The sequence below is a fragment of the Phyllostomus discolor genome, chromosome 5 (assembly GCF_004126475.2).
Source record: "Phyllostomus discolor isolate MPI-MPIP mPhyDis1 chromosome 5, mPhyDis1.pri.v3, whole genome shotgun sequence".
In the NCBI taxonomy this organism is placed as follows: domain Eukaryota; kingdom Metazoa; phylum Chordata; class Mammalia; order Chiroptera; family Phyllostomidae; genus Phyllostomus; species Phyllostomus discolor.
The window spans coordinates 82,846,296-82,873,158 of record NC_040907.2 but is presented as its reverse complement, the minus strand read 5'-3'; the positions used below and the strand labels follow the sequence as shown (position 1 = coordinate 82,873,158).

General features: G+C 41.0%; 1 protein-coding gene across 6 annotated transcripts in view; it reads left to right on the top strand.

Annotated features, from left to right (window-relative positions):
• Positions 1-26,863, top strand: part of PHACTR1 (phosphatase and actin regulator 1) — a 297,087-nt gene that overhangs the window by 169,110 nt on the left and 101,114 nt on the right. For all 6 annotated transcript variants that reach the window (XM_036026498.1, XM_036026497.1, XM_036026496.1 and 3 more), the window contains exon 3: positions 18,588-18,668. In XM_036026498.1, the coding sequence (XP_035882391.1) occupies positions 18,588-18,668 (81 nt within the window). The remainder of the gene's footprint in view (positions 1-18,587; positions 18,669-26,863) is intronic.

The window sequence follows — 26,863 nt, the reverse complement described above, 5'->3', positions numbered from 1 at the left end:
TACAGCTTCATGTACTAACCCTCTCAAAAGAACCTTTTAGAAGCAGTAACCCAGGAGGGGTTGCGGTAACTTGGTGGGAGAACCAGCGGAGGCCTTTGTTCTACTTCTGATAAACCAGTGAAACTTCCTGGCTCAGGTTATCACAGAGCTGAGCTCCACCTTCCCTTCCAGTCCCAGTCCCAGTCCAAGTCCCATCTGGCTGCACCTGCCAGGTGACCCTCCCTCCTCCGAACCAAACCACCAGCAGCCCCTTCTCTTTCTCCCCTTGTCTTGCCCCTTAGCTAATCATAATCAGCCTTCTCCAGATACCTGCGGACAGCACATTCTGTAGACATCAAGGCCTCCCACCTTCTCTGTATCCTGCACAGGGAAAATACTTAACAAGTATCTGTTCATGACATTGTGATCAATGATATAGTAATGTCAATAATGATTTCATTATTATAGGGATAACTAACTATCTTTGGGAAGCACGAGGGGAAAATTAGTTAAGGCTGCTGAGTTAATTAGTAAACAATCTGTCTGCTGTGATGTACAAGCTTCAGCTTGGAAACATGAAGTTTTGTGGGGTTTTTTTTTTTGGTTTGGTGGTGTTCAGTTCTGTTTGCCTTTTTTTTTTAATCCTCACCTGAGGGTTTGTTTTTATTGACTTAAGAGAGAGAGAAACATTGATGTAAGAGAGAATCATTGATCGGTTGCTGGAGCTTGAACCTGCAACCTAGGTATGTGCCCTGATAGGGGATCAAACCTACAACTTTTTGGTGTATGGGATGACACTCAAACCAGCTGAACCGGCCAGCCAGGATAGTTCTGTTTATCTTTTTATTTAGTAAATACAAAAGATAAAAAGTACTTTGTCAAGGTGTACGCAGGAATCAAGTTAATGGAATGTGCCTTCTACCTAAAGCTAGCTCAGTGTTTTAACTCTAAAGATTCTTAGTATTTGGTGAATGAATAAATTACTGAGTCAATTAGATTGGACACAAGCCATTCTTATTCAGATTTTACATAAAATGGTACTTTTGAATGTTGCCACATTGGTTTTTGTTTAAATTATTTGGAGTAAGTCATCCAGATATCTTTTTCCACTCTCTCTTGTCCAAACTAAAAATAACACTCGGGTTTCTGTATTCGATAATCCCTACAGTTTGAATACTTGTATCATATTTACATGTAGTCCCACTGCACAGGTGACCCTTGCACTTGGGGATTGGGAATGGGAATGAGTGAGTGTGTTGCTGGTGTCCTTTGCCGAGACAAAGAGGCTCTCTCTCCAGAAACCTGACCTGGAGAGGTCAGGCTTCAGGTGGTGGGAGAAGACTGGCCTGTGAAGCACTGGTCAGGAAGCCGGGGCCTCCTGGGATTATAAGGGGTGATGTGTCTTAAAACAGGCTAAAGAAATTAGGAGAAAGTTTTGTATGTCTTGGGGCCCAAGCATTAAAGACGAAGCAGTGTCCCTTGACAGCCGTGTGGAGCAGTAACCACTGTCAAAGAGAAACAAAGCTGGACACTAGCTAAAGGCAGCAACACCAGTTTAATTCTTCACTATTGCCGTGCAGGAAAGACCCCAGTGTAACCTGAGGTCAACTCCATGGAAACAAGAGGCAGGAGGCCATTTAAACTCTGGAGTGTGCCTCAGGGAAAGAACTAAAGAACATTAAGGAATATGATTCAGCTGTCTGTGTCTTTTAACTGGCTCCTGTTGAATTAGGCTTGTACCCTCCCCCAAAAGCTGGAGACAGACGCTCGCCTCTTCCCTGATAATTCCATTTCAAGTAATGGCTTCCAAGTCTTTGAGAAAGACACCCTGGGTTGTAGTAATATACACACCTTGGAGAGACAAAGAAAGGATTTACTATTGCAAGTTTTTGAAACTAAATGCTTTCAGAAGAGGGAGCTTGGGCCCATGCCAGGTCTCGACTGGAACAAACCTAAGTGCTTTTGGCATCATTGAAATTTCCAGGCAGGGATCATTGGGAGGTAGAGTCATCATCTGGGGGACGCAGCCTCAAGCTTCTGTAGAGCATGCTGGTGTTTCTTCGGGTCTTCTAGTGTGGGGCTGACACCATCATCCTTGTTGAAATCGAGTTCTTATAGGTCTGAGTTTAAGGCCTAGTCAAGAGGAGGGCCCGAAGGAGTCTGACTAGAGCTTGGTCAAGGAGAGAGTCTCTGTCACCACTCTGGGAAAAGCTCCAAGGATGACATGAATGTCAGAGGGACATAGGCCCAGCCACCTCTGAGAAAGAAACATATCCTTCTGGTGGTGACCTTGGAGCCTGATTAATTAGGGCACTGTCCTCTCTTTATGCTGAGAACAAGAACTTGTTAAGTGACTTGTGATAAAGGGTTTGATTTCTACCCGAGATTTTCTGCTTCGTAAAGTCAAACATTGGCCTTTGAGGAAGTCAGGATTTCAGTGTTCCACATCCAAGGTTATGCTGATTTTCACTTATTGTAAGCTTTTTTAGATCAAGGATATACAGCAGAAACATGACATGGAGCTATGTAATGGATTTGTTTACATGAAAGCCACAGTTTTATTTTTGTTGTTGAAAGAAATCTATCAAGAGGGTGTACTTTTTTTTGTCACAGAGCTTGAAGGTTTGTTTGTCCTCCTTCAACTTATGGGAAACGCTAATTTTTAAAGTTCTTTCCCTTGAGTCTTACACAGCAGAGGTTAGCAACCTATGACCATCAGCCAAATCCATCTCCCAACATGTTTTATAAACAAAGTTTTATTGGAACATAGTCATGCTTATTTATTTGCATGGTGTCTATAGCTGCTATGGCAGAGTTGAGTAGTTTCTACAGAGACTGCGGCTCTGTGGCCCTTTACAGAAAAAGTTTGCCAACACCTGCTCTGTATATTCACAAACTACTTTTTTTCATTATAAATATTCCAAATACCCTTGCTGTCTGTTTGCGATATGGAGCTAGAAGGCTTATAGAATTCATGCTGATACTTTTGGACTCAGCTGTATCCCCCACCAAAATTTTTCATTTGAGCAGATCAACTTGAATGAGACAGCATTGTGTGCAGCCTGCAGTGAAGCTTCCGAGGAAAGGACCAAGTGCACACCTGGTAGCCAGGTTTCCCAATACACCAGAAACTTTGTCTCATAATTAAAGACCTCCATCACAGGCAATGGAGGGAGATGCATGTATTTGCAGTGAAACTACTGTTCTTCTTTAATTATGAAGAAATTAAAATACTAAGCTCGTGTCTATTTTGAAAGTAAAATAAAAATAACTACGATAAAACCTTTACTTCTTTTTTTTGAAAAATATAACCTTTCCACTTATTCATCCCTTTTCATAAAATCCATTCTGACTCTTCCTATATAAAGAAATCACTTTTATAATCCCAAGGAGGCCTTTAGTTTGTGGTATTATTTCTGTGACCTGAGGTGAACAATTGACAACTTTTAAAAGCATTTAAGCTCATGGCCAAATAGTATAGCTCTGGATTCTGATAATCTTCCTTTCCCTGAGTTTCGACATCTTAAAACTAAGCTCATAACCTCACACCCATTAGAATGGCTATCATAAAAACAATAAAACAACCCAGGAAATAACAAACATTGGCAAGGATGTGGAAAAACTGGAGCCCTTGTGCATTGCTGGTGGGAATGTAAAATGGTGCAGCCTCTATGGAAAACAGTATGGCCATTCCTCAAAAAATTAAAAATAAAATTACCATATTATCCAGTGATTCCACTTGGGATATAACAAAAAGAACTGAAGTAGGATCTCAAAGAGATACTCCCATGTTTGTAGCAGCATTATTCACAAATAGCCAAGAGGTGGAAGCAACCCACATGTCCATCAACAGATAAACAAAATGTGGTCTATCCATGCAATAGAATTTTACTCAGCCTTAAAAAGGAAAGAGTTTCTGTCACATGCCACAAAATGGATGAATGTTGCTGACATTATGCTAAGTGAAATAAGCCAATCACAAAAAAGACAAAAGCTCTTTGACCCCACTTATGTGAGATACCCAGAGTAGTCAAATTCATAAAGACAGAAAATATAATGGTGTTTGCCAGGGGCTGAGGGAGAGAGGAATGCTGAGTCAGTTAATGGGAACAGAGTTTCAGTTTCACAATAAAAAGTTCTGGATATTGGTCACACAACAATGTGAATATACTTAAAACTACTGAACTGTACATTTAGAAATAACTATCAGGTGACAGGATGTTTTAATAAGGAAAAAAATTAAATCAAGCTGATTGATGTATTTTCATCACTTAACCTGTAATACTGTGTTAGTATAACTTCGGGCAAGATTTTCTATTAGCCTGATGATGAGGCCAGCACAGTCCCTTTTATGGGTTTGCCAGGAATAAAGAAAATGGATTGACAGTTCAGACTTGCCTTTGAACACTATTGAGATCAGCTGGATTCCCATCAGCACTGTTGCCATTGAATACTTCTTCCGAACACATCTTCTCACTCACTCAAGTCATGATGGCAAAAATCAGAATTTGGATTCTAAACTGTTGCCTTGGCCCAAATGAACCCATCTCTAGGAGTCAATTTCTCGAATTGAGAAACTGCTGGAGAATATTGTAGAACAAAGTTCCATTCACAGTATCATAAAGAACCAGTCTCAAGCAAATGAAAGAAATTGAATTCTGCTGTTTTTATTTGTGAATTAAGGATTGTACATTTGTCAGCTTCCACTACGCATGCTACAGTGACTTCAAAAGAAGTGCAAAAATACCCATCAGAAACAGAACTCAGAAGTTGCAATTACAAAAGATGAAAGGAGAAGGCTGAGAATTCATACAAGGGAGCAGTGTGCTGCTTGTCAAATCTCACCGCCTTGTCATAACTGGGAGGACTGATGGCTTTCTGTAAGAACAAGCAGTGCCTCAAGCAAAGCTCTGAATAACATTGTGCTTCCAGACCTGGCTTCTTTCTTTCTTTCTTTCTTTTTTTTAATGCTCACCTGAGGATATGTTTATTGCTTTTAGAGAGAGAGGAAAGATGAGAAAGAGAGGGAGAAAAAGAAACACTGGTGTGAGAGAAATAATCCATCAGTTGCCTCCTCTATGCGTCCCAAAGGGTGTTTGAGCACAAGCTAAGTATGTGCCCTGGCTGGGAATTGAACCCACAACCTTCGGTGTACAGGGTGATGCTCCAGCCAACTGAGCTACCCAGCTAGGACTAGATCTTATTTTTTTATTGCCCACGTTATGAGATTTCTTCTTTCTTCTTCACAGTGGTTATGTTTTTCAATTTTTACAGTTACTGTTAGGGTAAATGTTTGATTCACAAACCAGCTATTCAGATATTCTCAGGCATTTTTCAGGGATAGAATCTGGTACTGAAGGTTGACTCCCCCCACCCCACCCACTGTAAGTTAATAATTCACTTCTCCTATTTGAGGATAATAGATATTTGACCATATTATTTTTATGATTAGATGGTAAATGCTCGGATGAAATACAGATAAACCCAGTCCATTTCTGGGTGAAGCATCTTCTCACACAAGAGAAGAAGATTGAGACAAATGAAAAAAAAATGTGTTTGATGTGCAAAATAGGAAGGGACATTTCTAAATTACTTGGACTTCGGACAGTACTTAGATTTGGAAATTTTTGTTATTTAATTGCATGCAATGGTTATGCATTTCTTCTCCATGAGCATTTCTGTTCTGCTTTGGTGTAAAAGTCTTTATGTAGCTCAATATTTCAAAAATAGGTACTGAAATGCATAGCAAATCTTGCACATTTCTTTCCTGTAGTGTCCTTCACCTGAAATGACTGATGAGAAGTAACTGAGCAGATATTCACCTTCCTAAACATGACCATTACTTACCATGTACAGGCACCTGTCAGAGATATCGGGGTTCGTTTCCATACCACCGTCATAATGCGAGTAGCACAATAAGTGAATCGTCATCTTTTGCTGGTGCAAAAGATGATATTGGATTGGATATGGATTGCCTTCCATATATTTAAAAAGCAACACCTGTGAAGTGCAATAAAATGAGGTATAGCTGTACATAAAAAAGACTGAAATTATAAATTTGTGTGTGACTCTATTTTCTCTGGCCAGTGACACTGTTCCCTGAAGTGGAGACTGGTCACAAAACAATCATCAAATTTTATGTGTGTGACAGTGTGCTTCCTCTCCATCCGTGAAGCCTCATTCAATGACAGTTACATTACTGCTACACTTAATACAATGACTGAAGAAATTATCCCAGTTTATAAGATGTAAAATTATGCCCAAGAAATAGTAAAAAGTGTATCTTTAGTTCTGTATATACACTATAGCTTATCTATACAGGATTGTTTATTTATAAATAGGCTGGACAAATACGAGGCATATTCCTAGCTCTCTAAAGGCATAGTTTAAGTGTTACCATAGGAGTAGAAGGGAGAAATCAAGTATTCACCAGAAATGTCCCTTTCAGGCAACACATTCGTCTGTGTGGACATCTGACATAATTCTGCATAGTTACAGTTTTTAAAATTTTTGTTCAAAATTATTAGCTGACTTCAGTCCTGATTGTCAATAGTAAGAACAAATAAAAACCCTCAATCTAAGGCTGCTGTCTTTGTCTCAACAGTGTCAGAGAAGTAAGATCTTAAAGCATAAATATCTTAACAGTGCCTTCTAAAGACTTTCCTGCAGGGGGTTTGATCTGACCATAAGAAGAAAAACAAACAGTGAAGCAGCAAGATTATGTCCATTAATTTGGCACCATAAAAACACATCGAACAAGATCCCTATTATCTGTCAGGTAACAGGTGGTAGCTTGGGTATTAAGCTGTTCTGGGCAGGATTTCAGATTTCCGTTCTTCAGTGCTTTAGGTGGTATACTTCTATCATAAAGCGATCAATAATAATTAGGTGTCTGGAATGAAATACAGTACAGCATTATGCTTCCTACATCTGGGAGGAGAAACTCACTTAACTAGCCCTAAATCAATGAATTTTCTTTTTATTCCTGGGAGGAGTGTTAGAGGCAGCAGAGAACACAGTGGAAATGTGAATTGTGACTCAGTGCACAATCACTAAAAAATTAGGTATTATGACACACTTTCCTACAAGTAATAGAAGCAAGCCCCAAAGAACTAAACCTTTATTTCTAGCATAAACACTTCCCCCACATTGCATTCTCTGTCACTGTAGGGCCATCTGTTTTACATTCAATGAAAAAGTCTGTCATAATAGGTGATATATAGGTGAAAGGACAAAGTGAAAGTTGTAAACAGGGCTTACCGTAAATTATTTTTCAGATTTTAGTTTTATTAAATCATGTTTTACCATGTTCCCATAAGAGGGGGTCAGTAAATGGAGAACGAATTATTTTTGTGTCTTCTAGATCTCAGAAGAGAAAACTAATACTTAAATTCTGTCAGAATTTGATTTGAAGTTTCCTGTGCAGGTTGGGGTGGGAGGTAAAGAAAATGGAATTCGCAAATTGCAGGGTAAATTTTCCTCAGTGCACTCCCAGCACTGAGGAGCCTGGTCCTTGCCAAACGACTTCCCAGAAGTTGCTTCCTACTTGTCACTTCAACGACGGGCTCCAACAGCTGTCATCCTGTTCTCAAAATTCAGAATCATTACTTCTGCAAATTACCTCTAAAACTTGCTTCCAACAACATTCTGCCCCCAAAACTCCAGGTCTGTCTTGATACCTAGGGACTAGGACGCATTAGGAGCAACCCTTCTACACTCTGGTCTGACCCATTTGAACAAAAGACCAGGAAAAATTTTGACTCATATTGCCTTATAATTACCCTTACTTTCATTAACAGGAGTTAGTCTGCTGGCCAACAGCATAATTCCGTTATATGGTGGCCGAGTTTTTTATTCCTCTTCAGAGACTATTGCAAGAGTACAAAGAGAAGCAAAGTTAGTAAACATGTCTTCTTCAGGTTTTTATTTCAGAAAATAGGATTTATTGAGAAAATCCATCAAGCTTCAACATACAGTTTAAAGGGTGGTTATGAAGTAGCACTGTATACTCACTGCCTAAGTCAGGAAAGAAAATACCCATAGCACCTAGAAGCCCCCGAATGTGCCTTTCTGATTGCAGTTTGCACACCCCAGCAAAGGTAGCTGCTAATCTGATTTTTACTGTGATCATGTCCTTTCTTTTCTTTGTAGTCTTAAAGTTTAGAGATGTGTATCTCAAAACCATTTATTTAATGTTGCCAGTGTTTTAACTTTACATAGATGGAATCATAGTATATGTGTTCTTTTCTGTTGCTCTGTTCACTCAATATTACTTGTAGGATTCGTTCACTTAAACTTTTTACTTTGAAAATTTTCAAACATAAGAGAGATTGAAAGAATTGTATAATAATATTTTATAATTGAATAGTTATATAACCACCACCTAACAACAGTTACTTGATTTGACCATATTTGGGTTTGTTTTTTTTTCCCTGAAGTGTTTTACAATAAATTACTGAATTCTCTAATCAGGTATCTCCTTAAAAAAAATAAGGAAAATGTCCTATATAATTATAAGATCATTATAATATGTAGCAAAACTGACAATAATTCACTAATATTTTCTTATACCTAGTCCATATTTCTCCAACTGACCCCAAAACACATTTACATGTTTGAACACTTTGTTCAAACCAAGATCCATTCCAGATCCATGGAGAATGCACTGGTAACAGCACAGCTGACAGCTTAAAATGAGTCCTTCCTCGTGCCCATCACTTGGTCAGTGGCTGGAGCCCCTGTGGGGCCTGGGTGCAGGTAGGGCTGCCACGGTACTGAGTGGGGCAAATCGCCTGTCTCTGCTCATGACATGATGTGCCCCTCATACCTGCTGACTCTAAAGGAATTATACTGTCAGAAAGAAGTACCTAATATCAATTATGTCCAACCCAAAATTCTTATGTGGGGCAGATAGTATGTGCTACTGAGATACTCAAGGTTAAGCAAGTTTAGTCTTTACTTATCTGGGGAATGCATGGGGGGCTGGCCCATCAGGAATCTCATTGGAATGCAAATCTTTTCTAACTGAAGTGTCTGCCTGGAGGAGAGGTAGATAAATTACTGGTCCTTTGCTCCATTAGGATCTTCCAAGTCAGTCATGCCTTGCTGGGTTGACATTGTAGGACTTTGGGTTTTTGGGTGTGTTTGATTCAGATATTTGCTGGAAAGCTCTTGACAAAAGAGTTAGGCCCATCTAAGTCTCTGCCGTGTTAGACAGACTGACCAACCTGGGTCCTTTGCTTCCTGTAACCTGGCAGTTAGATCAGCATCTCTCAGAGATTTTCCTCAGAGTGGAGGTCCCAACGTACTCCATAAAAGGGTCATATTGTCAAATGAATTTGGAAGAAACACCAGGTTAAACTGAATTAAGCTGGTTTATTCACTGTAGGTGTTTTTGTGTTAATGACCACTGTGATTCTCCCCTGGTACATGGCATCTCCCAAACTTATTGTCCTCACATCCCTTTCCTCAGAGCATCCCTGGGGGTTACTATTCTGCACAACAGACTTTAGAAAGTGCTGATCTAGATGACTTGGATGTAATCACAAGCAACAGCAAATAAACAATCTCATCTCCTACCTCATGGGCCATGAAGAGTTTATCCAAGCTAGCTAAGCAGCATTACCCAAGAACAGTGGTGGGGCTGCAGTGTCCATGTGCCCCCTCTACTTGGACATTCACTGAAGTTCATACTGTAACAATGGGGGAGTTGGAATCTGTGGTTACCAATCGTGGGATTCGGACACTTAAGCCTAAGATTCTTTTCAATGGAATTTTCCACATGGTTTGGATTTTTAGAGGGGAAAAAAATTCCAAACTGGTTAGTATCTCTGATTTTGAAAATCGTTTAACCTTAACTGACAACATTTTAATCCATTTTGAATTAGTAATTCAATAAGCTTTTCTTTAGATAATCAGTTATTGAAAACCTTCTTGCCTAGTTATTCCATATGTGACAAATGTTTAGATATTCATAGTACTCTTGAACATCCGAGTTAGTAAAAAGCACAATATTTGGTGCTCATACAAATTGCTTCTAGATTAACATATGCTTCTTAAATATGCTTATACATCCTGTCTGAAACTAGACCTTTAGAGTTGCATTCTTTTTTACTTCCCCTTCCTTTTTAACATAGCACTTAGATTAACAACTATGTTGTTGTTCTCATTAATTTCCTTCTGAAACAAAAGATCAGCTGGCATTTGTCATTTGATCTTTCATAATAGAAGGCCTCCAGTTTCCCCACTTCTCAAGTCCTTGCTCCCTTGTATAAATTTAATTTCAAAAGAGTCTCTTCATCTTAAAGCAATGGAAACATTTCCTCTGAAGATACTGTTGATGTGGGTTGATTGTTTTGTTTTGGGTCCACATCTAGGCCAGTGTTGTGGCATCACATCCTCATCATCCATGGAGTCGGATGGGAGTGGAGGTACAGCCTAGGTTCTCAAGGCTCGTTCCACTTGTCACTTGTAGATTTTTAGCCTAAATTCACTTTCACTGGAGTTGTAAAATTTTAAACGGATAAAAGCTACAGATTTTTCTTACAGGTTGACTATTTTAATAACTGAAGGTATACATAAGACTTTTACAGTGAGTTACCGACAATTTCATCATTTCTCGAATGTTTCCCCCTTTCAAACTTCTCTTCCCTACAGAATGTAATTTAAAGGCAGTTGAGCAGAGAATTTAACAGAGATTATCCTAGAGAAAAATCTAAATGAGTCCCTGCTCTGTTACTCTGAATAGGACCAAATGACCTGTTCCAGCATCAATATTACTTTTTTTTCCATTTCCTCATCTTAAAATAAAAAGGCAATAATTGAACGTTATAAAACATGAGATATTTCTTCCATCAGTGGTGCACTGCCCAGAAATTGTATGTCTAGTGATACATTATAGAAAAATTATCATACCTGTTCATGTACCTGCCTGAACAATTATATTTACAGTAGCAATGTTTGCATGGCCTATATTTGAAACAATTTTTTTCAGTTCTAGATGGTTAAATAAAGTATGGTACTTATATCCCATGTCATGGTGTGCAGGATTCAAAAATCATGAGGTGCTTCTGTATGTACTGATGGGAGGACCTCTAAAACATATTGAAAAATGGGAGGGTAGAAAGACTTATAGAACAATATGCACAGAATGATTCCATTTGTTTTCAAAAACTGTATTTATATATAGTAAGGGGTTGTGCATATATGGGAAAGAGGGAGAGAAGGAAGGAGGAAAGAAAAGAACAAATATTGAAGGAGGGCAGTAGGGGATTTAGGTCTGTGGAAGGAGGCAGGTGAAAAAGAACTTCATTTTCTTTATTTTTTTCATTATTTAAAGTGAAAATATTTTCATGTATTATTTTCAAAAATAAAAATAAAAGCTTTTGTATGTATGCAAATAAGTAAAAAGAGAATGCCTACTTGTGTTTTTTCTAGATTTTATTTCTTTTTAGAGAGAGAGGAGGGGAGGGAGACAGAGAGGGAAAGAAACATCGATCTGAGAGAGAAACATCCATTGGTTGCCTCTCCTGTGTCCCCATCCTGGACCTAACCACAACCCAGGCATGTGCCCTGACCAGAAATAGAACTGGTGTCCCTTCACCTTGTGGGATGACACCTAACCAGCTGAGCCACATCAATCAGGGCAAGAATGCCTAGTTATTTTTAACAAACTCACCCAGTTCAGGCATTGACTAAGGAGAATGAACCCATTCAAGTTGCCTATTTTAAACTCACCAGTGTCAAAGAAGCATAGGATTCTTTGGCATAACACAAACCCATGTGGATAAGGAGATTGGGAAAATAATTAAGGAGAGATGATGAGGAGCAGACTTTCAGTAAATGTAGCCTAAGCTGCAGTGGTGGCTTAGAAGAACTTATCAAAGTGATTAGACTGCAGCTACTGCCATTCCATTATTAGTGTCTGGGCTCTGGTGGACTTTACTGCCTAGGATCAGTTCTTCACCAGCCCTTCCATTTCTAAAGCACTTGCTCAAATATAAACACATTTTAAAACAATAGATTAAAATCCCCCTAGTTGTTTGTTTGTTTGTTTACAAACCAGTATAAGGATAGGTCTTACGGATTATTCAGGTATGGTGAGACCAGGAGCTCAGTAGACAGCTGCCATTGAAAAGATAGTTGCTGTACTCACCGATTCCAAGAGAAAGGGTCACTCATGCCACACCACGGAGGGCCATATGGAGAAGCACAAGGGTCAGTCAGGAGACAGAGAGTGGGAGGAAAACAAGGACAAGAGACTTTTATTGTAGTTTCTATGAGAAGGAATGGACAGGACAGGGTAAGCAGATTTACTTAGCTAGTTCAAATCATTTTAGCCGCCCCTGGGGCATAGGGACAGTGTCTAGTGGTCTGGTACTTGGCCTGTGGTGATTAAGGCAGAGAACAGTGGCCCGTAGTGTAAGAACTGATAAAGGCAGTGGTTGAGGGTCTGGGTTCTGAATTGGTTGGTTTGCATCTGAAGGGTGCACTCACAGGCAAGTCATTTACTATCTGTAGGAATTGGATAGGCCTGAAGGGACATCCTCTTCAAAATCGGCAAGGCACCAAAATGTCAACACATCAGAAATACAGAAAATATAGCAGGAATAACTATATGCCTGTGAAGGTTTTCTGCATGGTTTTTATATTAAAGTGAAGTTTGATGGCAAGCTTAGAAAGTCTCCTTGGACCTGCCAACCTTTGATTATGGTTTTTGGGGTGCTATTTTTGGTACAGTCGTTGAGATTCACTATCCCACTCACTTCAGGCGAGAGAAGTATGTGATGCCTCCTTTTATGTGTTTGAATTTACTCAACTAATTTTCTGTCAGTCTATAAAAGCAAATCAGTAATATTTTCTTTTCCCCCCTAATCTTAGCCTCATTGTTGGCATAGACTGTTAGACTGGATGTCCCTAAATTAGCCTTTGCACACTTTCTGGCTTACGCAATTTATTTGAATATTTCAGTTGCCATAGGACCATCACAAAAGCCTGTTACCATGTTCTGCATCTACTGTGGTCTGGAAATTTAGTTCTCTTCTGAAGGTCCAAGGGGTTTCATTGACACTGTCTCAGCTCTGTTTTCATTTTTAGGAGTAATCAGATTCTTGTGTTTTATATTTTGGTACTACCATGTTAGAGGTTAAAATATTATTTTTAGAAATTTATCATTATATGCTTGTTATATTTCTAATCTTTTTATTTTAATGTTCTCTTGCTTACCATGGTAAAGTTTGTTAATTTAATTGTCTGGTTAGATTTACTCATTTTAACTGATGTTTTTGTCATTACGGGAATTCTTCCTTGTGGTTTTCTTTTTCCATTTCTTAACAGCTCTATTGAGGTACAGTTTACATATGCCATAAAATTAACTCATAAGTATACAACTCAGTGATTTGAGTAAATTTAAAGAGCTCTGCGACCATCACCACAACTCAGTTTTCTAACCCCAAAGTTCACACCAGAGCATTTCTACATGTGGTCCCTCAGATTTTAGACCGCCTTGTGCTTTAATAACTGCATATAATTAGAGGGAGGAATACTTATATTTTATTACATATTTTCCTATTTTAAAGTAAGTTCCTATCGGCTTTACTTTTCATTTATGTGGGAATAATACCCACCCACATGCTTCTTGCCACATGTCTAACAGGGCAGTTTCTCAGTTTTCTTTTTTAAAAAGAGATGGATGGCCCTCGCCAGAGTACTCAGTTGGTTGTAGCATCATCCCAAGCACCAGAAAAGGTTGCGGGTTCCATCCTGGTCAGGGCATACACCTAGACTGCTGGCTCAATCCCCAGTTGGGATATTTAAGGGAGGTGACTGATCAATGTTTCTCTCTCACATTGATATTTCTCTCTTTCTCCCTTCTTCTCTCTCTAAAATCAATAAACATATCCTCAGGCGAGGATTTTTTAAAAAGAGAGAGAGAGGGATGGTTTTGTTCATTTAACTTGCACTGCCCACCCTCCATACCCAACGCTCCCCGGCGGACTGGCTCAACATCACGCCCGGCTCTGGTGTGTCGGATGCATTCCTGCTGACCTTTGTGCAGGTGCAATACACATTACACCTTCTCTCTTCCCCAGCACGTGTTCTCTTCTTCTGGCATCTTTAACTTTTCATAATTTCTCCTTTGTTTTATTTCAATTAGTTTTAATTCTTTTGATTGCAGTTGACATATTAGTTTTAGGGACACAATATAATGATTAGACATTTATATAACTCACAAAGCAATCACCTCCATGAGTCCAGTACCCACCCGACACCATACACAGTTATTACAATATTACTGACTGTGTTCTCTATGCTGTGTTGTGACTGTTTTTATAACTGGCAATTTGCACATCTTAATCCCTTCACCCTTTTCACCCAGCCACCCAAACTTCCCGTCTGGCAACCAGCAATTTGTCCTCTGTATCTGTGAACTTATTTCTCTTTCGTTTGTTTATTTTGTTATTTAGATTCCACATATAAGTGAAATCATGTGGTATTTGTCTTTCTCTGGCTTATTGCACTTAGGATATTACCATCTAGGTCCATCCATGTTATCACAAATGGCAAGATTTCATTCTTTTGTATGGCTGAGTCATATTCCAGAATATATTATGTTCCGTATCTTTTTTTCCCCATTTGTCTATCGGTCGACTCAGGTTGCTTCCATATCTTGGCTCTTTTTTGTTTTGTCTTTGTTCTACTCCAAACCAAAATTGTTAGAGAGGGAAGATTGGACCTAGCTTTGGTTAGTGAAAAGGAAGTCATTATATTTCTCCCCCGCATTCAATTCTCTTCCTCCGTGTTTCATGGCTCAGCCGGAGACAAGGTCAAATGCTTTGACTTGCCCTTCGGCATCAAACAACCCATTTTATTCCACTGCCTGGAGTGGCGGTGAGTGTGTCTTTGGCCCCAGTTACACTTTGCTCCAACTTTGGAAGGGCTGCTGAAAATAAGATGAGAAGAGAGGCAGCACACACACCTTGTTAGAAGAAAGAGTGAGTGAAGAGTGCCATAGAAGGAAGAAGCTTTTTTAAATTTATTTATTTAGTGTAATTATGTCATTTTACTGTGATGTTGAGCCCGAAATAAACTAATAATACAGTTGCCTTCCAATTTTAGAGCTTTACATACATTGTACCCATCTTCACAACGAATGGTATCGTGGGGTAGAAAACAGGCATCAGCATCTCTTTCTGCTTTTCTATGTACTGCTGTGTGGCTCCGAGCAAGTTAATTTCGCTGGGCCTCAGGTATTTCATCTGTAAAATGGGGATGATGATGCGTCACAGGATAGTGGTAAGGATTAAGCTAAATTACATGACGTTCTGCCCTTCTCGAAATGGTGTGTGTCTCCTCTGTGGGCACAGGGTTCTGTACCAGGAAATGGACAAAATCAGAGAGTAACTCAGCCATCTCTTCCCAGAATGTCAATCAAAATTGAAAATCTGTGGTAGTGGGTGAGAGGATATTTTCTTTCTTAAACAAGAGCTGATATATTATGTGAGGTCACCTTAGTTCTTATGGAGAAACCCAATACATTAAGGAAATGGCAAGCTTGGAACAAGCGGCTCAGTCATACCCTCGGAGCCCCTGGCATCACTCCTGTGCTGCTAGGAGATTCTCCATGGACCAGCTCAGTGCATGAGAGAGTCCAGCACAGTCAGCACTGCTCAGCACAGTCTAGTTTAACTCCCCATCCTTGTGTTATGAAATACCCGACTACATTTCCCTCGCACATACCTGATGTCCCTTTTTGGGCATGGCTAACAGTGAGTTTTCCACCATCCCTCCAAACCTGATTCTTATCCCATGTCCCCCACCTTAGTAGTTGACACCACCGTCCATTCAGCTATGCAAGTCATGAACCAAAGGAGTTGTCTTTGACCCCTCTCTCTTCACATCCCACATCGAATCCTTAACTTTAAGTCACAGCAACAGTGCCACTTTCATGTGTCTGGAATGCATCCTTCACCAGCTGCCACCACCTTCTGCCTAGACTGCTGTAATCACCTACACAACTGGCCTACTTCCAGTCCACTCTCCACACCAGCGTGGGCACTGATCTTTCAAATACTCAATTCTAATCATTTATTCCCACTACCCTTAGAATAGCATGGTCTGTGAGGCCCTGCCTTACCCAGCCCGTCTGCCCCTCTGGGCACATCTTGAATCATTCTCCACCCAGTGCTGGCGGTGCAGTTACACAAGCTTGCTTTCATTTTGTCTGTGGCGCCGTGATTTCTCCATCAGGAGCCATGGCCCAGCTTGCTATGTCTGGAGTGTGTCCTGAAGCCCATACCTGCCTCTCCTTTGCTGAGATCATGTATTTTCATCTTTCAGGCCCAGCTCAGAGGTCTCTCCCTCAGGAAAGCCTTTTCTAATGCCCCAGGAAGGGAGGTTATATATTGTAATATTCTTTTAGAACCACATCCCTTTCTTTTAAGAGGACCTATCTCAGTTTATAATCAGGTAATATCATTTGATTACTGAATCAAACATTAGTCTGTAAACTCTGTGAAGGTAGGGACTGTCCCCTTGGTCACCATCACCTCTGGCACTGAGCAGAGTGACTTTGACCCTGGGCAGCTGGTCCCTCAGCAGTGAGATAGCCGAGGTCCTGACGGCTAAGTGGTTGGCCTGAGATCATCTATGTTCTACTGATACTTGCGGTCTGGAACCTCCAGGCCAGGGTTTCACCCATCTCGCTGCAGGCACTTCGTTTGGCACTATGGATCCAGCCATCTACTTTATTCTGTGGGCTTGAAAAGCCCCTCGGAAACTTCATTTTGTTTAAGACAAATCTGTTCAATGGATGTGGTTCAGACAGGGTGGCAAAGCAGGTCTTTATGGGTGCTTTTTGGGTGGGTTTATGTTACTCAGAAACTCTGGTAACAAACTTCTTGCTTAAAACCCCATCTCCCCTGGTCTATCCAATCTTTTCCCATTGTGCTGCTAAGCATATTGTTTTTAAGTCAGGCAGAACTTTCTAACCTAACAGTATGCAGTTCTCTCTCCCTTCTCTCATTGTTCCTCTTCTTCATAAAGAATGTCTTTCTGTTCTTCTGTCACCGTGTATCATGTCATTTGCTATGGGGTCATAAAGCTCCTTCATCCCCCAAACACTGCTCCAGCGGTCCCTAGGCCCACCACTGATGCATGCTCTTTCATACAACCCTCCTGCCCTCACCTCTGGGGGTGTGTTTACATGCATCTTTCTTTTTCTGCCTCATGCCCCTTAATTCATTATAATTTAACTCTCAAAATAGATCATCAGTGATTTTCAGTCTTGATATGGCTGAGAATAACCCAGATAGCTTTTTATTACAATATAGATAGATACCCAGGTCCCATCCTGGACCTATTAAATCAGAGTAGCTGGGGCTGAGTGTTTTCCCAGACTGACGAAGTGACTTGACTAAGGTCACATAGCTCGTGGGTAACTGAGTTAGAATCACAGTCTGTTTCCTTGTTTGCTTTCTAGTTCTTATTGCCATTCTTTGTACTAAATTATACTGGGTTATTGCATGCGTATGTATGTATGAGAGAGAGAGAGAGTGATCTGCATCTGACTTTGTCTGCATAAAACAGTTTCCTTATTTTATAACTGGTTTTTCCACTGAATAACTGTGTATCAAAAGGATATGGAGATTTTCAAACTGACAACAGCCACCAGAATAACCTCTGTCCTCCTGCACTCAGTATATACCCAGAAAGCGCAGTGGCAGCTGCTGGAATTTCGTGCTTCCTTGCAGGGGTGCTGCTCATCTCCCCACCCTACCTTGAGCCACAGGCTGCTTTTTGGTGCTGCCCCTCAATGCCCCACTCCTGTGCTCTATTTCCACTTGAACTACCCTCCATCATGCCCACTGATTCGAAACGAAATGTTCCTTTTCCTTCCTCCAGCTCCCACCTGCTGGAGCTTTTTGGCTCAGGTGAGTGGTGGATCCTGGTGGAGGCGCATTTGGTAGTGGAACAAACAGTCCATTCCTCACTCCGTTGCTCCAGCTTGGAATGGAGAGAGGACAGCGGTGGTGGGCTGTCCCCTGGAGATCCTCCACCGCCCCTCAGTCTCTGCATCCAGAGAGTTCTGTAGGGGCTATTTGCATACCATTTGTGTATTAGCTGGGGAGCAAAAATTCCTCGGTGGGACGTGAGCTACATTTACTACATCTTTAAGAAAGGAATCCCATCTATGAAAAAATGCCACACTCAGGAAAACACGCTATGACACAGAGGTCAAACTGAGATCAGAGTTCATGTTTCTGGTTTCAATCCTGGTTCCTCTTTTCAGTGAGCTTGCCACTGGCAGGTTGCTGAGCTTCTCTCTGCTAGTCTCCTCTACCGTAAACTGGGGTGACAAAAAATGAAGTACTAATGCCTACTACCCCGTAGGTAATTTGAAGATTGTTTTGAAGATTAAATGAAATATCTGATTAAAATGCTTATCATGGTATCATAAAAATGTTAGCTGATGTCATTAACTAATATAAGTAAAGTAGAATTTACAGAAGCTTTCCCATACATTACATTTCAGTGTATTGAAATATGATTCCTTTAAAAATCATTTTGTTACCTTTTTACAACTGCTTCTCTGTTTGTTTTGCTTGTAGCCCTGGAGCGGAAAATATCAATGAGGCAAAGCAGAGAGGAGCTGATAAAACGAGGAGTTTTGAAGGAAATTTATGACAAAGGTAGGGGACTGGCCTTCTCTTCATGGGCCAAAAAGCCGTGAATGGAATCTGTGTGCCTGTTTCTCTGAGCTGGGTGCAGTTTTCTGCATCACTTTATCAGGGTTTGAAGCTTTAAAGGTCCAGATGATTTTGGAGAGAAAAGAGAATGTAGCAGACAGCGATAAAGCTATCAGCGTTCTGTGAGGGGAGTGCACGGAGCCTGTTGTTCTCAGCATTGGAATCAAACCACAGGATGCCAAGAAAAGTGATGTGGCTCCAGCAATGACGTAGGTGCTGGTGTGAGCCTGCTGCTCTGTGAACACACACAACTGGGTGAAAATAATTGCTTAGGCTCTTTCAGACACCGGGGTTCCCAAGACGAATGTCAAAAAATCCACAAGCATCTAGAATTTCCCTAACAGATTTTTTTTGGCCATTCATTTCCCCACAATAGGAGAAATCAAAGTGGATAAAATTATAAAATATAATTATACATACATGCTATTTCAAATACTAATAGTTATAGTGATTCAGATGTTCTGTGAATGTGTCCACAAGTGTTTGCTAATGAATATTGTATATCTTTGGCTTATTGAATTACTGCTTTTAAATCAAATGTATGAAGTGGTTTCTACTGTATAATAAATATTCTTTACTCCTTTTTTCTAAGAGCTTTGCTATTTTGAATTGCACTCGGTCCCCTCTCCCAGTGCCAATGCTTCACTTAAAGCGTTAAGTGAAGTTACAGGCTGTTGATTCCAATCTTGTAATTGTCTGTTTCACGTATTCTTGTTTAGGGCTATTTTTATTTAGTGAGTGAGGTTATTCTGTGAGTCGCATATTCTTCTTTAAAGGTCCATCCTGATCCTAACGATCCATCCTGATAATGAAGTGATCCTGTAATTCTGACGCAGTCAGTTCACCATGCTTCTATAGGCCTTCCACATGCCCCACACGTGTTCTAACACACAAAGGCAGGCTGTGTTTCTGCCTGCAGGCTTCTCTCTGCCTCTGCCTCTTTTAAGTGAGTTGGTGCTTAGTCCTGCAGTACATATTTCACTCATCCACTCCCATATGGGGATTCCTGGAGGCACTGTTCAAGTATTTTCTCTTAGCACAAATTGCTGCCTTAAAATGCAACAGGTAGGAAGAGGGCTACTCTGCTCTGCCGTAGTGGCAGGGGACCTGGGGGTAGGATGTGAAGTTGTATTATGTCAAACTACCCTCTGTAATTATCAGAGCCTCCTGGGGCCAAGGATTCCCTATAGTGAGCCAGTTTATTCTACTTCTGAATAAGGTCACACCAAAGAACAACTTTTTTGATTGATTAAGCTTTCCAGGGAAAATGAATTCATAATTTTGTGAATTTTCTCCAATGTCTGGCTTTCTGTATAACCTCCCAAACCTTTCCTTATATCAACCTTAAATCTTCATGCTTTATTTAAGTTCCTTTTTCATATTCACCCCCAGGTAAATATTAAATAACCAGTATGCAGGTGTAATATTATATACCAAGCATCCACGTGGGTAAATAAATAATACTGTCACAGCTAAAGCCTGTTCAGATCCAGTTAAATGATCCCTTCCCCTCTTTTTTTCCCCCTGTGACCTTTGTATTTCTCACTGTAACACTTCAGGGCTATTCTAAAGTAGAGAATGCATTTTACTATAGCATTTATTATTTCATTATACATAATGCTTGGGCTCAGGTGAACATTGCCTAAGTTACATCCTGACTTAATCAGAGAAGTCATTGGCTATTAGAACAGAAGCCTCATTTCATGGAGAAAGAAACAGGAGGCCAAGGTACTGTGTGGGAGATGTGTCCCATCCACAGTTGTTTCATGGTGTCCATGCAAGAACTTGTGGTGGACGAAAGGACCACGCTTGCCCCCACCTGTCACCACACTTCCTATTTCATTTCTGTCTTTGCATTTATCACTGCTCTTTCTGTCTGGTTCTTAGCTGCCTTTCCTCACTAGCACACAAACTACAGTGGAACATGGACCTCATAGGCTTACCGCCAGATCCCCAAGGCTCAAATAATGCTTGAGCTAGATACAGTATGTGTGGTCTGGACGATGGAAGAAAAGAAGAAGAAAGGGAATAAAATTAGACACCCATTGCCCATAGTACATGTAGAAGTTTGTTGCTATAGGTTTTCACTATTTGCTATAGGTTTTTCTGATAAAAGCATCTATTTTGTATCACTGTGGATATTAATCATGGTATTTTATGTTACATTATATCAGCAGGTAGGAACATGGGCTCTGGAATCAGATTGGGTGGATTCAATTCCACTTTTACCATTGACTAGCTGTGCAACTTTAGCCAAGTTGCTGAACTTCTCTGTGCTTCTATTTCTTTATCTGAAAGTGTGGATGGATATCTTTTGAAATGAGGATTACATGAGATAACACATGTGTGTTAGTGTGCTAGGGCTAGCAGAACAAAAGCCACTGGATGTCTTAAACATCAGAAATCTATTTTCTTACAGTTCTGGAGGCTGGAAGTCCAAGACCAAAGTGCCAGCAAGACTGGTTCCAGGGAGGCCCCTCCCCTTGGCTTGTAGATGGTCACCTTCTCACTGTGTCCTTACCTGATCCTTTCTTGATGCGCACACACTCCTGGTTTCTCTTTCTTTTCTTATAGGAACTTGAGTCCTATTGGATTTGGGTCCATGCTTATGACTTCATTTAACCTTAATTACCTCCTTTTAAAGGCCCTTTCTCCACATACAGTCACCTGAGGGGCCTGGGTTTCAAATGTGAATTTGGGCTGGGGGTATGACAATTCATTCAATAACAGCATGTAAAGTTAGAATGGTAGCCATCATTCCATAAATTCTCAAATTGTTAGCACACAATTATCGATAGTAGTCTCCTCCTCCTCCTCCTCATCATCATCATCATTTACACTTTTAAAACCCTTTACATGCCTTACTCTAGGTCAGTTGGCCCAGGAGTTAGGAGGGAACATTGTTCCCTTTTATCTGAAGTGGGAAAATCTATAACCCCCTCAAAATGGTCTCACCAATGTTGGTGGCCAAGGAGAACCCACCCGCTGAGGCCTGATTTAATTTCCTTACATGCCTCTCCGCTGCCTCCCCTCAGCCTCCAAATGAGTTGTTTCCCTGTCATTCATTCTTCCCTTTCTGTGATATCACTCACCTCGCTCTATCTGGGATTCTGGTGGAAATAACAAATAAAACTACTGCCACAACCTGAGTGAACAGCAAGTGGCCAAGAGACTAATCATTTTTTAAATTGTTCATTTCAAAGATAAATTTCATAGATTTGGAGCAGTGACTCCATATTGCCTGGCTCTTAATGCCTCACTTTGCACCACCTCCTGTGTTAGCAAACGTCACCTGACAGCAGAACTGTGTCCATCAGAGAAGGATGGCCCCTGACAGCTGCCCACTAACTTGAGATTCCTGCGCCGGCCCATCCGCCGAGTGCAGCCTGCAAGCCCCGCCTGTTTCTGCTGCAGTCGCCGTGTTTCGTGCATGATGTTTCCACATGGTGGAAAGCAGTTTATCTTTTGTAGACAAGCTTTTCTCTTCCAACTTCTTTATGTTATTGATTTTGCTTAATAACACCCCATTCATTCATAGAAAGCATGAAAATAAGCTGTAGTGATTTGAAATTTGTACCTTTTGGGGCAGGAGGGTGAACTCAGAATTAATGAGGTTTCATTATTCTGCTAGAACTCCTCAAAAGTCCTGATATTTTTCATAGCAGGTTAAAATCCTAAACTGGGCGATAAATTCAAACCAGGCAAGATGAGAGCTTGGTGACGAGGGAGTGTCATCCTGAAGGTCTAGTCTCTGTGGGAATAACACGGGGATTCCCCACTTAATACAGTATGTTAGAGGTGAAGAGCATAAGCTGCTCCATGGCTTGGGTTTTTTATTGGCTTGTATATAAAGCCACATAAATTTAGAGTCCAAAAGGAGCTTTAGATTAAAAACCAGAGAAAATTATTTTATCTTTGGATATACTGAGGCCATGTAAGAATGCAGCCAACTTTGAAAAACTACAGAAGAAAAAATTTTCAAATTATATTAATCATGATGTACATAAGAGCATAAAGTTGTAAAACCTTTTTCTCCCCTTCTCTGAGTTTTCCGCACTATGGATACAGCAGTGTGACGAAGAACACAACGTAAACATGAAGATGAACCACAGTCACTCTAAATATAAAAATGTTAAACCAACTAACAGTGAAACATAATCTATCATTTGATGGACAGTTTATTTTTAACTATTTATCCCTCAATCTCATGGCCTATTTGTTCATGAACTAAAACTGAAGGGTTCCCCAGACCTCTGGGATATTCATTCATTCATTCAGCAAATTGGTACTGAGCTCCCACTCTGTGACAGGTGGCCTACCAGGTGTCGAGCAAAAGTGGTAACCAAAAGAACAAAATCCTCACCTTTCAGAGTTTACATGTTACTACAGGGACTAATTAAATAAACATATGGCATAGTGTCAAGGAGTGATAAGCACTATGTAGGAAAACAAAGCAGCAGGCTACAGAGTCAAGGGGAGGGATGATGTTAGATAAATGCAATCGTGGAGAACCTCTGGAAGAGTTGATATTTGGACGGAGACCTAAATGAAGGATCAGTAGCTGAAACAGGTGCATTGGTCCTACTACTACTTCAGAACAAATTGTAACCTAATTCATGAGCTCTTAAATTCTTTAAATTGACTCAGTGTCTTTTTTTAAATTAAAACCTCCGTATAGCATTTGCCTATCTCTACATTCTTGTAAATCAGAGCATATCACCCCTGCTCAGAGCCTGCAGCAGCTCCACATTTAAGAGAAATCCCAGGTTCCCATGACAACCTGTGAAACCCTCCGCGATTGGTCCTCCAACCCCTAAGTTGCTTCAACTGCTTGGTGGTACCCGCTGGTAACTTCCTCTCTGCAGCACCTCTCTGGCCCTGCTTTCTAACCCTTGAGGTTGGCATTGGCCACTCCCTCTTCCCAGAGTCCCCGCCCCCCAGATCTCCATCCACATTCACTTCTTTTTCAAGTCTTTGCCCAGATGCCACCTTCTCATTGAAGCTTATGGTGGGATTACTAGATTCTAAATTGCCACCCTTTTCCCCAAATTCTTAGTCCTGTGTCCCTGTTCTATTGTTTTCTTTTTTTCCTATCTCTTATCACCTCCAGACACGCTCTATAAATTATTCATTGTGATCATCTTTTTCTCATCTGTCTCTCCTTACAAAAATGTAAGTCCCAGCAGGCAGTGCAGGATCTTCATCCAGTTTGTTCACTGAGGTAGTTCAAGTGCCTCTGCCAATACCTGGAGCACAGTGTTCAGTAAACCTTTGTTGAAAGAACAAATGCAAGCCTGAGGCTCTCTCTGCATGCTTGTGTGACTTAGTTTATTTGCCTCTGCTGGCAAAACTGAGAACACCAGGAACTCTGAACCCCCCTATTTATACAGTTTTATGGTTTATGACACTTTATTGCCAGTTATTTAAGTAGACAGGACATGTATTATATTACATATCTATGTATATGGATTCTAAATACTCAGCTTTCAAACAGTGGCTTTACAGTGATATGGAGAAAAATATACTGAAAACAGTGAACTGTTTGGCCATTAGTAAATGTGATGCTATTTCTCGGACTCAGCAAGGATCTCAAGGGGTCACGTGGCCTACTGCTGTGATTTTTCCAGTGCAGACAGGAAGCGGCTGCAGCCCAGCGAGGCCGTTGACTTGCCTGAGAGTGCAGAGCCAGTGAGTGTGGACTTCGAAGCCCCTGCTCAGACCACATGTCCTGTGCAATTTCTAGAAACCCAGAGAAACTTTGTAATATGTTGCCTGTTGGTAGTCGGAGAATCTTAATAAACATTGCTATTAGCAGTTATCGCAAATCATCTCTACAAATAAACATCATGGTGCACTTAAAGGATTTAGGGATAACAAAGGTGATTGTACTGTATTTCCACCACTAGGTTTTCCTATGAAACCTCAATTCCATCACAATGCCAGTTGCTTCATATAGTTTGGGTATGTTTAATGCACATGAACGTATATGGCACTTATCAGGAGGGGAGGGGAAGGGCAGAGGAACCTCTCTCTACCGTGGACTGAGATGGCATCGCCGTACAAGGTACACACATCCACACCTTCTACTGGGAGGTGCAGTCGCCACAGTGAGGTCGCTGAGGTTGCTGCCACTCACCTGGTCCTTTCAACCGTGGTGCGGCAAGACCTGGGGGGAGAGATAATCCCGCAGGAGGGAAGCAGGTGGGCGCACAGAGGGACAAAGCTGACTGTGAGCCAGTGAGCAGCTTCATTTTGCACTATGTGCCTGGAATCAGAGATAACATTTCCCAGCAAATAGTGAAGTGCAATGAGGTGTGCTTTTTTTTCCCTTAAGTGAGTTAGAGCAACATTTTTAAAAGTGCTATTTTTTCATTATAAACACAAACAGAAACTCCCTGAAATGGACAAATCTTTTATGCAGATGCTGCATTTTCCCTTCTCAGGATTCAAGAGAAAAGAGCCTCGTACTTAAATTAAAAAGTCATCATTTTTTAAATATTAAAATAAAAATTCTGTGTATCAAAAGAGACAATATAGTAGGCTCAAGCCTTGTAAAACCCCATTTACCTGGTATCCCAGGTGTGCCAACTTCTGCAAGTCCTAGAAGTGTACTGGAGATGCTTTTTGCCACCTGTACCAGGCAGTTATTTTGTCACGTTGTTCGCTGTTTCTGATGTCTCACCTAGAAACAGCATCTTCTAAAAGCTGTGATTTTATTAACAGTGTGAAATGGAAAGAGTGTTTATTGCCAGCATCAGTGACATGGGATCATTTGTGTGGCACCTCAGCACTTGATACAGCAAGCTGTCCCCAGTAGGGCAGCTGCAAAGTGGTTTAAACAATAAAAAGAATAAATCCTCTTTATTTGGATCTCATGATCCAAATTGTCATAAGCAGCAGTGTTCTTTCAGAAAGTCACTGTCCCAAGCCAGAAAAAGTAATGAAATTATTACAGAAATCAGCAAGCATTCCCCAGAAAATGTATTCTCCTCCTGCCTATTTGTTGAACGGCTACTGTCTTGAAGGCACCATTCCAGCCACCAGGGATACCAGAAGGCACAACCAGGCTGCCCTGGCTAATAGCACTTCAGTCCTGAGAACTGGTTCGGGCACTCGGCAGTTATGGTAGAGAAGGTACAGCATGGTCAGGGGCACATGGAAGCATTGCCCACCCATGCCTGGAGATGCAGGGAAGGCACCCTGGAAGGACTGGTGTCTTAGAGGGGTCCTGAAATAGAAGGATTATCGTACGGAAGATGGGACAGGTCCAGGGAATGTTATGTGTGGATGGATTAACACAGGTGGAAGCACATGCTGAGGATAAGTGAGAAAGAGGGATACTGGCAGTGTCCAGAATGTTCGGAAGGTGAGCGGGAGTCAGGGTCTATTGTGTGGGCTGTCACCTAATAAAATTCTATTAGGCATTTATTCTTTATCCTTGGAGCAGTGAGGAGCTTTGGAAGGGTTTCTACAGGCTCAGATTTGCAGCCTCATCACTCTGCCTACGGGAGAAAGTCTTGGAGGGAGGCCAAGACATGAGTCAGGGGGATGAGTTAGCAGACTGTTTCTGGGTTCAGGTGACGTGATGGTAGGCAGCAGGAAGGAGGGCAGTAGGGATGTGGGGTTGGGGGAAGGCACACTGGACTGTTATGGAAGATGGAGTCAAGAGGGCCCCAGGACTGCTTAGACAGGGAGTGACGAGAGGGTTCAGGCATGCTGGTACTCAGGATTCTGGCTTGGGCGGACAGGGGACATTCACTGAGCTGGAGCCCAAGAGAAGTGAGCTTAGGGCACAAAATATCACAATGGTTTGTCCACGTGGAGTTTGAGATATCCAAATGTCTAAGCAGAACACTAAATATACATATTTGAAGCTTAAGAAAGAGCTCTGGGTTGGAGAAACAGGTTTGGAATTGTCTGTGTATAAATGATCATGAAGTCATATAAATTAATATTTCTTGAGAATGTAGAATGAGAAAATAAGAAAACCCCATGACATTCTAGCACTGAAAGATCTGGGAATTTTTTTTAAAAAAATGGTCTGGGAGTTAGAAGAACCCTCAAAGACTGAAAAGTGGCCAAAAAATAGGATGTAAACCAGAAATGAGTAGCATTGTGGAAGCCAAGACAAGGGACTG